The sequence below is a fragment of the Apus apus genome, chromosome 2 (genome assembly GCF_020740795.1).
Source record: "Apus apus isolate bApuApu2 chromosome 2, bApuApu2.pri.cur, whole genome shotgun sequence".
In the NCBI taxonomy this organism is placed as follows: domain Eukaryota; kingdom Metazoa; phylum Chordata; class Aves; order Apodiformes; family Apodidae; genus Apus; species Apus apus.
This window is the reverse complement of record NC_067283.1, coordinates 82,863,848-82,877,317: the sequence shown is the minus strand read 5'-3', so window position 1 is coordinate 82,877,317 and position 13,470 is coordinate 82,863,848. Positions and strand designations below refer to the sequence as shown.

Genomic DNA, 13,470 nt, shown 5'->3' with positions numbered 1-13,470 from the left:
GACCCCCACTTTTACAAGGGATTAACTTCCACTAAACTAATGAAAACAGTACCCTTTTAATAAATGAATATCTGTTCAGCATTTCTTTTGTGAGAACTTGCATTTCAAATGGCCATCTGGTTTTGTGTTTCAAAATTATTTTCCAGGTACACACTTGTAAAAAATGGGACACATACATATTCTGGAACAAAGTAATTTTTGCAAAATGGGGAGTAATTATTTTCTTTCCTTTCAGACAGCTTTCCTATTACAAAACAGTACCTGACAATATTGCAATGTTTGATAATATTCAAAAACAATATTTATAAATGTCCATCTTTTAAAAATACTTGCAAATATGCAAAAGACTTCTACTGTTTCCATTTGTTACATATAATAGGAAGGGTTTTATATTCATCATAGTACCGTGTGGAAAAACTTAACAACACATTTCAATAGACACCTAAGCTTGACATACAAGGAAACTTGCTTAAACAAAAATAACTTAAGTGCATCAAAGGTCAATATTAAGTTTTAGGCATTCCCTTTATTTCCCAGATAGAAACATGCCACAAGAAAGAACAAACTGAGAAATCAAACTAAAAAAATCGAAAACTAAAACTCTAATTGAAAACTGTAGAAGAGGAGGATGAAAATTGTAACAATAAACCTTGCTTCCATGCTGGAAGTATCTGCTGTGCATGAGGAATAGTCATCAATTTTACTCCTCCTTAAGACACACAATAGCAACGATAAAGCTTGAGCAATTTTCTAAAAATAATTAAACAACAGGTGTATAGGTTGTCCCCTTTCTAGCCCTTTTGTGTAGTTATCGTGCTACACTGAGAGCCTCTTACAGCTAGTACTTCACCATGTACCTTTTCTTCCAGATGTGAAAACATAGCCATAGTAGCCAGTGAAACACCTGCATGTTTTTACAAAGGCTCATTGAAGCAAAATAATGAAAGTGATCAATATAAGTAGAAGAATTAAATTGGGTCTTTATGTAGTTGTTGTTATTATTATTACTATTATTACAACAATTGTGTGAGGGAAAAAATGCTAAAAGTTCTTCTGTCCATACATAAAGTGTCAAAGTGTTCAGTCCGTTGGCAAATAAATGCTAACTAGCACATACAGTATTAATGAGTTAAACCACAGTATGCTTTCTCCCGTGACATTTTGCAAGGATTTAATATAACTTTTACTTGGCTTCGCACTTTTGTTCCTACCTCCCTCAACCACAACAGAGTTTAAGGTTTGAAAGATCTCGAGCTTCAGAAAATATGATCCTCCTTCCCAGCCTCCATTTTTTAAAGATCCACCCTAACAAAATCACAGCAGAGAATAAAGTAACATTATTTCTGTACAGCCTTGAACAAAGGCTAATCTGGAATTAAAATGGATAATATGACTTATATAATATGGGGATGCAAGGAGGACAAAACCAGGTGCATACTTATCTATAGCTATGAAACTTATTAATATCTTGATTATCTGCTTTAAACCATCTGCTTACCTACATAATGCAGAGGAATTAGATAGATAGATAGATGGATAGATGGATAGATAGATAGATAGATAGATAGATAGATAGATAGATAGATAGATAGATAAAATACCTGTATTAGAGAGAGATCCTCAAGCTGCAACCTGAAGAGGTAGTTTCTGGGGAGAAAAAAAAAAAAAAAAAAGATAAAAATTATTATTACTCATGTTTAAGTAAAAAAAAATGTTACTAGTGTTTAAGTGAAAAGTTCAGTGACTGGTAGTCAGGACTCTAAATTCTTTCAGGGACTGTCTTAACTTACAGTCCTTTGGGCTAGGGAGTAAGACAATTTCTAAAACAGATTTTCAGCTTCAAGGACTGGCTGCATGTGTATAAAGTTGGCATTTACACTGCACCATGTACATCAGAGTCATTGTGCCAGTCTTCTTTTAGAATCAATGCAAAGAAGTAGTCAATGCTTCAGTGGGTTATTAGGACCAGTGTTGGATGCCTAAATGAGTATAAGAGGACAGGCAGATTAAAGTTGTCCATTTCTTTCCACAATGATGGGAACCTTGTGCAATTAGCTCAGCCACAGATACGTAAAGTTCAAAGCAAAGGATCCCATTATAATGGGGTGTCTGTAGAAGCCACAGTTTTCACAATTCTGACAGAAGTCCTGTTGCAACAAGTCGAATTTCTTTGAAACCTGAGGATTTTTTCCACATACAGCAGGAGCTATATATGAACCAAGCGTATTTTTCAAAGCTCATGCTTTTATCGCAGAAGGATTTTTCACTCTGCTTTTTTTCCTGCAGCAATATCCCTGCACCTACAGAACTTGTGGGGAGTTCAGGCAAACCACAAACAAGGGTTGCACAAAGGCACTGCTTGAAACCTAGGGAAATGATGGGTTAAGGATACTCAAAAAGGCAAGCACGCACCACCAACCAAAAGCACCTCCTTCAGAACATACTGGTACAACACACGTACATCATCACAACTCCTCCCAGCTTACTGTGCCTATCTAGTTAAAGTAGCTGTCTTGTAATACCTGTTCTGATAAACCAGCTCTTTTGGTAGTTCTCATTTTATCAGTCCATGATCCTCACAAAAATGAGCAAATACCACACCATCTTTGAACTGATTTCAGCACATTCTTCTCTAGCACAGGTTCTGACAAAGCTCTGAGTTTTACCTTATTTAAAGCCATTCTGATTTTCCAATGAGACTAAAGAGTGAATATGCGTTATACATTTCTATCTCCATTAGGTTTTTTTTAAATGAGCCAGTGGGGGAGGGGGAGGTACAAAACCAAACCAAAAAAAAGATTCTTGTTCAAAGCATACATGTCAGAAATATGATCATTATCATAGTCAACTCTATTTATGGACTCTGGGGTGCAGCTATGTGTATTTATTTATTGATGCTGGTACAAATATGGTCTACTGAAATTGTGGATGTACAGGAACTGGGTCACTAGTCTTTCCTAGGAATACTGCTAAAGGGAAGTACTCAAAACTAGGACAGTTAGGTGCTGGAATAGATTGCCTAGGAAGATTGTGGATGACCCCTCCCTGGAGGTGTTTAAGGCCAGGTTGGATGAGGCTTGTGCAGCCTGGTCTAGTGTGAGGTGTCCCTGCTCATAGTAGGGAGGTTGGAACCTGATGACCTTTAAGGTCCTTTCCAACCTTAACCATGCTATGATTCTATGAAAATGCAAGAGGCAGGCTATTAAGAGCAAGAATTTATGCAAAAGTAAAATAAAGGAAAAATACTTTTTATTAGCACAGATAAATCACCACAAAGAAATAATAAAAATACTTGGGTTTGTGTCATGATGAGACCTGAAGTGGGCAAACAAAGAAAACAGTACATCGAAGAACAATATTTAGAGAGTTTCATCCACAAGCTACATGTAAGTTGACTTGAAAGATTTTCACTGTAACATCTGGAAGGAAAGCATACAGTCTTTCTAACCCATCTACACTCTCTCTGTAAGGACAAAAAATACCTTTGTATCTGCAAAACATCTAGCTTAGAAATACTCAGCAAGAACATAAATACTCACTGCTTCTCATCTCATTGCATATAATCTTCCACCAACCATCACTGTGCTGCTTTCACTCCAAATATCAAAGTTAAAGAAAACTGCAACTTCACTGCTGATGAAAAACTTTTATTCCACTTACAGGATCAGGACACCTTTTTTCTTCCAGAGAAACTAACTGCATCCTCAGCAGGTATAAACTGTTTTCTTAATTCAGTGGTATCGGACTCACAGGGGTGGCACATAAACACCTCATCTCACTCTACAAATAAATGCTGTCTCTGTTGCAGAATATATGAGCAGACAATCTGGTCTCACACTTCTAATTTTCAGGTCAGTACTGAGCATAGTGTCATACCAATCTATAAATACTTCATCTTGAGATATCTACTGAAGATTTATCACTGATGTGCCATTTTAATACAAAATATAAAATTGTACCTAGAAAATGAGATTGGTATCCTATGCAATTAAGCAAAACACTTCTATCCATTAATATATCCAGCGTGGAATCAGAAATACTGACCTTGTAAGTGTTAGGGAGACTAAATTGTCTATATTCATGAGAATGAGCCAAGAGCCAGAGCTAATTAGCCTATACTATTCAGCTTCCTTTGGCTGCCAGCAACCAGCTAAAATTCTATTTTCAGCTTTGTAAAGCCAGCAGAAAGAAAATTAAAGAGAAGGAAAGCAATGTGGAAAATGTTGTAAAGCCATTATACCTTTGCAACATAGAAGTAAACTAGGCAAATGGACAGCAGAGAGTGCCTGTGACTACATGAATAATGCTAGGACAAATGGCAAACTAGTAGAGAGCAATGAGAGCTACTCCTACCTAAATGCGTCCACCTTGGTAAAACTTCCAGGACTATGTTTAGCTCTACAAATACAATAGTTTAACATTCTAAGGAATACACCTTTAACATGCAAGAACTTATTCAAAAAGGACATCTATGAGCAGAATCTAAAAATAAAAAAGTATCACAGTAAAAAAAAGACACTGGAAAGATTATATTAATAAATCTGGCATTCCAAAGGAAAAGCCAGTGTCAGCTTTCATGATGTGCAGAGTCATGCCACTCAAAAGATAGGTGACAATACTTTTTTTAATATGTTATTGAGACTGTGCCCTGGATTGCCATTTTTCAACCTCTGTTTAGCTTTATTCTACTGAATTTGCATTTTGAAGGAAACAAAAGGTTTGAAATAAAAATTACTAAGTACATTAATGAAGCATAGATACAATCCTCTTTGCACACAGGCCTGTCCCTTGTCCAAATACAGTGGTAATAAAAGCAAGACAAATACTTTACATGCTGATATTCAACTGATTTGACACTGGTGGTACTTAGTAAATTTGTTTCCATTTGATGCCTAATGAATAACAAAAGCAAATATGTTACAGAAATCTGCAAACAGAAGATCACTGTAAGAAAACACAACTATACCTGAGATAAAGCAGCATCCTTCTAGCATCTCTATTCCTTCAGATACCCAGCAAGCAATAAGCATTTTGCTTTACATTCACAGAACTGAACAACTTTTCTAGATGAACTGTGGTAAGTAAAGCCTACTCAAGAGCCTACTCAAACTCAATGGCAAAGACTTGCACTGGTATAGGTGGGAACTGAATGCAGCATCTGAAAAAGCATGCTCCAGTCACCTCCTTGATGACAACATAATTGAATCTATTGCAGTAAATACATTTAGTATGAGTACAGATGAAAGTAGGAACATACAGGAGATTAGTTTTATAAACAAGTTTATTTTAAAAAATCAGTTGAAAACCCAAAGATATTCAAAAGTGCAGCATCTTAGCCATGGTTGTTAGATCCAGCATTCCATCCCTTTTTTTTGTGAAATAGCAAGGTACAAAATGGGAACAAAACAACAAGAAATACCGTTGCATTAAACACAAACATTCATTAGTAGAACATGAAGGCAGCACATAGAGCTTAGGAAAACATACTATAGGCTAAAATTTTGAAAAGCACATCAGACAGAAAAAAAAGAAAAAGAAAAAAAAAACACAAAAAAAACCACCCACCAAAAAAAAACAACCAAACAAAAAAAAACCACAAAACACCCCAAGCCCCATATGCATCTGCAATTCAAAGCATGAAACAACAAATAGAGGTTACGGCATAACCAGTGTACTTCTTTCAAGAAATTATCTGACACGAAAGAAGAAAATTTTATGAATTCACTGGAAGGAAAAAAAATTAAGACTGAAAATGAAAAGTATAAGCTCTGTAAGGCTCAACTATTAAGGAAAAAGTCAAGATTCCACAATCAAGATGGGAAAGTTTTGGGTAAAAGCCAATTTTAGTTCTGCACTGTCGTAAAATAAGCAACCAGAAATAAAACAAAACAAAACCAAAACAAACAAAAAAAATTTTGGAGGAAAGGAGATAAACAATATAAATAAAAACTTCATAATGCAGAGAATTAATTTGGTTATATGATAGAAAAGAAAAGGTGAAAAAGCTGAGAATTATACATTACAAATAAAACAAAACTTAAAGTGGTCCAGTTAAACTATTATATGAAAATGGTCAAATTATGGTAATGACAAGCAGAACAGTCAACAAGTAACTTTTGTTTGTATTTTGCAGGAAATTGGCGTCTTAGCAAATAGGAATAATGGAAAAAGGACACTAATGACAAATGCTAAAGATTTGAAAACAACATATACACAGAGATAAATAGTTTCAGACTACCAACCTCAAACATATGACAAAGTGATATTTGCTCTTCTTATTGATATCTTTTAATAATTTCTAAAATTACATGCACTCTTGAGGAATGAAAGACTAACCATGTTTTATAGACACTTAGCTGATCATAGGCTGACCAGTGAGAAACTGAGCTTGGCAGAGTAAGAAAAATACTATTAGGAGTAAATTAGGAAAAATCACATTATAAATTACATTAATCCACTAGAAGTCCTGTAAAATATTATTTCCTTCTCTGATGGTTGCTCCTCAGGATTAGCAAGTCTTACTACATTTACTAGCACCCTCAACAAGTTTGCCAATGACACCAAGGTACGTATTGCGGTCGATACATTAGTGGGATGGGATGCCATCCAGAGGGACAGGGACAAGCTGGAGAAGTGGGCCCAGGTGAACCTCATGAGGTTCAACAAGGACAAGTGCAGAGTCCTGCACCTGGGCTGGATCAACCAGAGGCATGAATATAGGCTGGGGAAAGACATGCTAGAGAGCAGCCCTGTAGAGAAAGACCTGAAGGTATTAGTGAGTCAAAAGCTGGACATGAGCCACCAATGTGCAATTGCAGCCCAGAAGGGGCTGTATCAAGACAAGTGTGGCCAGCAGATAGAGCAAGGTGATTCTGCCCCTCTATTCTGTCCTGGTCTATTCTCACCTGGAGAACTGTGTCCAGCGCTGGAGCCTTCAACACCAGAAGGATGTGGATCTGTTGGAACATGCCCAAAGGAGGGCAACGAAAATGATCCGAGGGCTGGAGCACCTCTCTTATGAAGACAGGCTGAGGGAGTTGGGGTTGTTCAGCATGGAGAAGAGAAGACTCCAGGGGGCCCTTACAGCAATCTTCCAATACCTGAAAGGAGCCTATAAGAAGGCTGGGGAAGAACTGTTCACTAGGGCTTGTAACAATAGGACAAGGGGCAATGGTTTTAAGTTAGAAAAGGGTAGATTAGGAAAATGTTATTTAATATGAGGGTGGTGGATCATTGGAACCACCCAGAGGTTGTGGAGGTCCCATCCCTGGACACACTCAAGGTCAGGCTTGATGGGGCTCTGAGAAATCTGTTTTAGTGTGAAATGTCCCTGCTGATTGTAGGGGGGTTGGACCAGATGACCTTCAGAGGTTCCCTCCATCCCAAGACATTCTATGATTCTATGATGCTTCCCTTTGGCTCCACACACAGCCATAGCAATGACTAGAGATCCTAGAATGTAGCACTCCTACACAGATGTCCAACAACACCCAGGCATCACTTCTATTTACTTCTTGACATGAGTTTCTCCAGGAAAAGCAAAAAGGCACCAGTGGTCTGTCCATGAAGCTCTGGAGCTCACCCTCCTCCTTAAGTCCCATTATGTCAGGTCATCTCAAACATGCATTACTGTCCTCTCCTGCTGGCCCATCCTTCTCACACACAGCACCTAGACTTCCCAGCTGGAGATGGCCTCAGAATATTTGTCACCTGTGCTCCTCTGATGCCTGCAGATTAAAGCTTTTTTAATACTATACATCAGTTCATGTAAGTTTGTGAGATTATTCATCTATTTATTTATATACGTTGTTAGGTTCAACTTTATCCTGAAATATCACCTCAAGCAAAATGTTAACACTGTATCTCGTAATCGTGGCTGACTAAATCTTTAACAAATTTTAATGCTGCAACGCATATCTGAAAGTACATGCCCCTGGTTTGTATATTTTGGTATGGCATACACTGTACAGCATCCATCCCCATAAACAGCCATGCAAATCCCACGTAGTCTTGTTGACATTTCATTGTTCAACATACTAATCTGCTGTTTCTTTTCTAGATTAATTTAAAACTAAATTTTACTATTATGTCTCCTCAAAAAAAACCAAAAAAACAATAATGGGAATGAGCTTAAATAAACATAGATATTTTTGACAGTTCACACTTTTTGTGGCCTCATTTCATATAATAATCAAATTTAGCAAATAAAGTTTGTTTGAGTTGTTAGGTTTTTTTGGGAGGGACAGCGGGAACAGAAGATAAAGAGTCTGTGGTAGCCAAAGTTTTAGCTTTTTTTAAAAAAGTAGTCTATTAAGAAAAGAAACTGCAACAACAAAATTATCAAAAACTACACAAGTGATCAGGTTAATGCTAAAGTACTTAAATGATGGAAATACTGAACTCGGCCCACATTTTCAAAGGCAGCCTCAAATTTCCTTCCTGTAACCATGTTGTAGTCTGCCAGTAGAGCTGTTTGTTTCCAACAGAGCCCTGCCCTTCAGTGGAAGCTCACTCTTCATGTGAAACTGAGAAGCAGGATGCATTCCAACATAAGCACATGATGTCTACACATCACTACACAACATGCAATCTTGTTCCCATCAGACTTTGAAAGGTGAAGGTCATGTACACATTATGCAACATGGCACTGTTAAATTCTCTGACTGTACTCTTGGAATGAGGGCTGATGCCCACATGCCTACCTGGCATCCAAGCAGCCCTCTCACAAGATCAGTGCAGCCACTCAAGTGCACTCACTCAAGGCACCAGTGTTTCAGAGGCAGGGAAGAGCCCTTGTACTTCTCTAGGACTTCTTCTGTAATACATTTATTAGCCTCTGGTCAGCTGGCAGCTCCCTGCCCTGCATTCCAGTGCCAGAGAGAGACACACAAGTAGACAAGTTAAGCAAGGACCAACCTGCTGGTGATGTAGGACAGAAACTGTATGTTTGGACTAAGGTTCATTGCAAAATGAAAGGAGCAAATAATAAGCATGAGAACACAGCCTACCTAGGAACCAAGAGAAAGCATAAATTGCCATATGCTGCAGCAGGACAAACTACTGCTAGCACAGATCAAATCTGTATACATTAAGTCTTCAATTAAAGACAGGTACCTTCAGAACATCACTCATTTGATGTAATTTCTAAGGAAGGCTTACACTGCAATAGCAGTGTATTCTACCAGAGGAGTTCTGCTTACCTCTGCCACTTCTCTTTTCATCTTACCTCTGATGATGCATCACGTTAGTTCGACTAATGAAAAAGGCAATACATTAAATCAGCACTACAAAATGAGTAACTTTTGTGGGGTTAGTGAACTGACTAGTATTACTCTGCAGACAGACTATTATAGGAACTGATGAAAAGGAAGGGAAAATTGCTTAGTGGAAAAAGGCATAAGCAGGAGAGGTACAAAGCATTACCTTTTAAAATTTCTTAGGAACCCATTAGCAAGGTAAAGAAGAAAAGCAGTAGGGAGAGGAAGAACGTAGTCTTTCTGCAGCAGTAGGATGATAATTTCTCATAGATTTAACATTAAACCATACTTCAGATTAGATTAGGTCAATCAGCAGTAAGACAGACATTGATTACCCTGAACCAAGTGTTAAACGAGCAGTAAAATCCAGATGGAAGTTCAAAGAACACAGCACTAATTCCTAGTGCCTGTATATTCTCCCAATATGTCGTGCTCAGAGCACCTCATTAACAATAAGCTCTCAGATGCTCCTGCTGAGAGGAGACAACAGCAAGAAGCAAACCTGTGCAGTTATTTATTCGTTTATTAGAGAATCCTAAACCACTGTTAATGAATCCCTTAATTTGCCTTTCTGTTATTATGGCAAGTAGTGGTAATGGTTCAAATTAATGTTCCCAAACACACATCTAATTAAGTGAAAAAGCATACTGTTACAATCCTTCATCAGCCAGATAAGGAGGGACTGAGGCAATAAGCCACCTCAAAGCAAGTTATAATCTTCAGAGCAAGTTTAATTAACTTTCAGAAGAACATACTGGGGGAAGCCACCATTATTAGGGCACTCTGTGTAAAAAAATTAAGTCAGATATGTCTAAATATATATTATCCAATTAAAAACAAAGTTTAATAGCTTTGAGACCCACTTCTGATAAGTAACTATACAATTTTTGAAGTATAGCTGAACTAGTCTAACTTGAATTTTAGAAAATAAATTACCACATCTTAAGAATTAACTTCAGCTAGGCTTCTACCAGTTCATCATTTCAAGCACAAGAGGCTTGGGAAGAAGATAATTACTTCGGTTTTCCTTTAAAGAAGTATCTTCTGACATAATTCCTCTTACACACTATGAATAAAACCATTAAGGGGAAAAAAAAAAAAAAATCACCAAATAAAGAAGAATGGATTAAAAGGAAAACGTTAACAAATTATTTTGAACCTCAGGAGCTACAGGCAAGTCAGTCTCACCTCTGTGCCCAGCAAGATCATGGAGCAGATCCTCCTAAAGGCTCTGCTAAGGCACATGGAAAATGAGGAGGGCATCAGTGGCGATCACTGTGGTTTCACCAAGGGCAAATCATGCCTAACGAATTTGGTGGCCATATACAACGGGGTCACAGCTTTGGTGGATGAGGGGAAAGTAGCTGATATGATCTGCCTGGACTTGTGCAAAGCATTTAACACTGTCCCTCGTGACATCCTGATCTCTAAATGGGAAAGAACCATAGAATGGTTCCGGTTGGAAAAGGCCTGTAAGATCATCCAGTCCAATCTTTAACCTAACTCTTACTACCTTACCTCTACCAGCCCACTGCTAGACTGTGTCCCTAAGCACTGTATCTATACAATTTTTAAACACATTCAGGGATGGTGATTCAACCACTTCCCTGGGCAGCCTGTTCCAGTGCTTGATAACCCTTTTTGTCAAGAAGTTTTCCCTAACACCCAACCTAAACCTCCCCTGGTGTAACTTGAAGTCACTTCCTCTTGTCCTATCACTAGTTACTAGCGACTAAAGATACGGATTCAATGAATGGATCACTTGGTGTATAAGGAAATGGCTGGCTGGTCATTCTCAAAGAGTAGTGGACAATGGCTCAATGTCCCATTGGAAATGAGTTACAAGTGGCATTCCTTAAGAGCCGGCACTGGGATCGGTGCCATTTAACATCTTTGTCAGTGACATGGAAAGTGGAATTGAGTGCACCCTGAGCAAGTTTTTGACAAGACCAAGCTGTGTGCTGGGGTTGACACGCTGCAGGGAAGGGAGGGATGCCATCCAGAAGGACCTTGACAGGCTTGAGAGGTGGGTCCTGTGAAATTCGACAAGGCTAAGCGCAAGGTCCAGCACTTGGTTCAGGGCAATCCCAAGAACAAATAGAGCTTGGGCAGAGAATGGATTGAGAACAGCCCTGAGGAAGAGGAGTTGAGGTGTTGGTTGATGAGAAGCCAAAAATGAGCTGGCAATGTGTGCTTCCAGCCCAGAAAGCAAACGGTATCATGGACTGCATCAAAATAAGTGTGGCCAGGTGGTCAAGGCAGGTGATTCTTCCCCTCTTTGCCCTTGTGAGACCCTGCCCAGAGTACTGTGTCCAAGTCTGCAGCCCCCAACACAAGAAGGGCATGGAGCTGTAGGAGCAAGTCCAGAGGAGGGCCACAAAGATGATCAGAGAGCTGAAGTACCTCTGCTATGAAGACAGGTTGAGAGAGTTGGGGTTGTTCAGCCTGGAGAAGCAAAGGCTACAGGGGGACCTTACAGCAGCCTTCCAGTACCTGAAGCAAGCCTACAAGAAAGCTGGGGAGGGACTTTTTAAAAGGCCTTGTAGTGATAGGACAAGGGGGCATGTCTTTTAACTGGAGAGGGATTGATTTAGGTTAGACATTCAGAAGAAATACTTCACTATGAGCATGTTGAGACACTGGCACAGGTTGCCATGGGAAGTTGCAGATGTCCCCTCCCTGGAAGTGCTCAAGGCCAGGTTGGATGGGGCTTGGAGTAACCTGGGAGGTGGGAGGTGTTCTGGGGGGTTGGACCTAGATGATCTTTAAGGTCCCTTCCAACTCAAACCATTTTATGATTCTGCGATTCTTGCCCTTACCTACTGGATGTAACACATGCTTCCAGTTGACTCTTGTTCTACCAAAATGGCTGGAACACTTTTAAAAAGTTTTTAGTTTATAACAAGTAGAGCTCCAAAGTATTCAGTGCATTGTCAGGGAAAGAGAAGAATAAAAGCAATGCACAAATTGCGAGGGCAATTCAGACACTGTTGGGTCCCCCACCTCAGCTGATTGTCTCCTTCCTCAATTGACCTTTCCAGAAGGGAAACAAAGAAAATGCTGCAGTACATATGGCAAATCACCTTCACATGGGAAAAGACAACAAGGTTGTCTTGGGGGAAAACTATGAATCTCCATGATTACTGGCATTTCAATACAGAGATCATTATCATATTTTATTAGATGCTAAGTCAGTCCACTAAATAACACACAAAGAAATATTAATCTGAATATTTCATTAGGATTTATCAGAATAAGATAAAAAAGCAGCCTCTCACTTCTTTGAGCTTACTGAGGAGCTAATGCCTGACAAGCAATCCTTCACTGATGCCACTTAATTATAAAAGTAAATTTTGCCTTGCCATATGGTTTGCTTGTTTTTTCCTTTAAGAAAACAAATAAACTCCCTAGAAGGTTTCACACTGCAAGAGAACTCATAATTTTTTATCTGCCAGGTCATTTGTGATGTTAAGAACAATGCCTGGGGCAAATTTTAAAGATACAGTTTCTTAACTACATTGCCTTATGTCAAGAGTCAATAGTCTTGATAATGTACTAACACTGCTTTGCACTCAATTCTGAATTATCTCCATAGAGTGTTTCTCATCAATCTGTTTTCTGTTTTTTTTATATATAAATGTATAAAAAGTTCCTTTTACATTAAATCTAGACCAAATTGATGTAACCCTGAAAAGTCTGTCACATTTTTCAAATGCAGATTTTAAACCCAGAAACCATAAGAACAATCATTCTTCTTACCTTTGTTCAGCTTCATACATTGCACTGTAATTTTTGCTTGTCTTCACTATGCACTTTGGGTTTTCTCATCAAAGTTGGACAAGATAAATTTCTCCTTCTGACTCTTCCCTTGTCTGTCCCCACCCCGCCTGCTCCACTCCCCCATTTCTCAAAGCTATCTGATATTTTACACAGCCAACTTGTGCAAAAATGTCCCAGGCAAGCAGGGCAGCTCTATGTTATTACTGAGATCCAGGCTAACTCAGTCATTTTAGAAGATACCCCTCTTTTCTCTGAAGCTCTCGCCAATGATACACATACAAAGCAAAAGTTTTGTAACACTTACACTTCAGACCCAATATATGTTATTAATCAGACTTGTTACACTGGAAGGCATTAATGACTGTCAAGTGACTCTGACACAAAGCCAAGTGCAAGCCTTGTCAAACTTCAAAGTTGTAGTAGCTCCTTTTAC

The 13,470-nt window shown here is 38.7% G+C and overlaps 1 protein-coding gene across 10 annotated transcripts in view; it reads right to left on the bottom strand.

Annotated features, from left to right (window-relative positions):
• The window catches only part of SEMA5A (semaphorin 5A), a 327,683-nt gene that overhangs the window by 192,779 nt on the left and 121,434 nt on the right, over window positions 1-13,470 (bottom strand). For all 10 annotated transcript variants that reach the window (XM_051611951.1, XM_051611950.1, XM_051611954.1 and 7 more), the window contains one exon: window positions 1,602-1,647. In XM_051611951.1, the coding sequence (XP_051467911.1) occupies window positions 1,602-1,647 (46 nt within the window). The remainder of the gene's footprint in view (window positions 1-1,601; window positions 1,648-13,470) is intronic.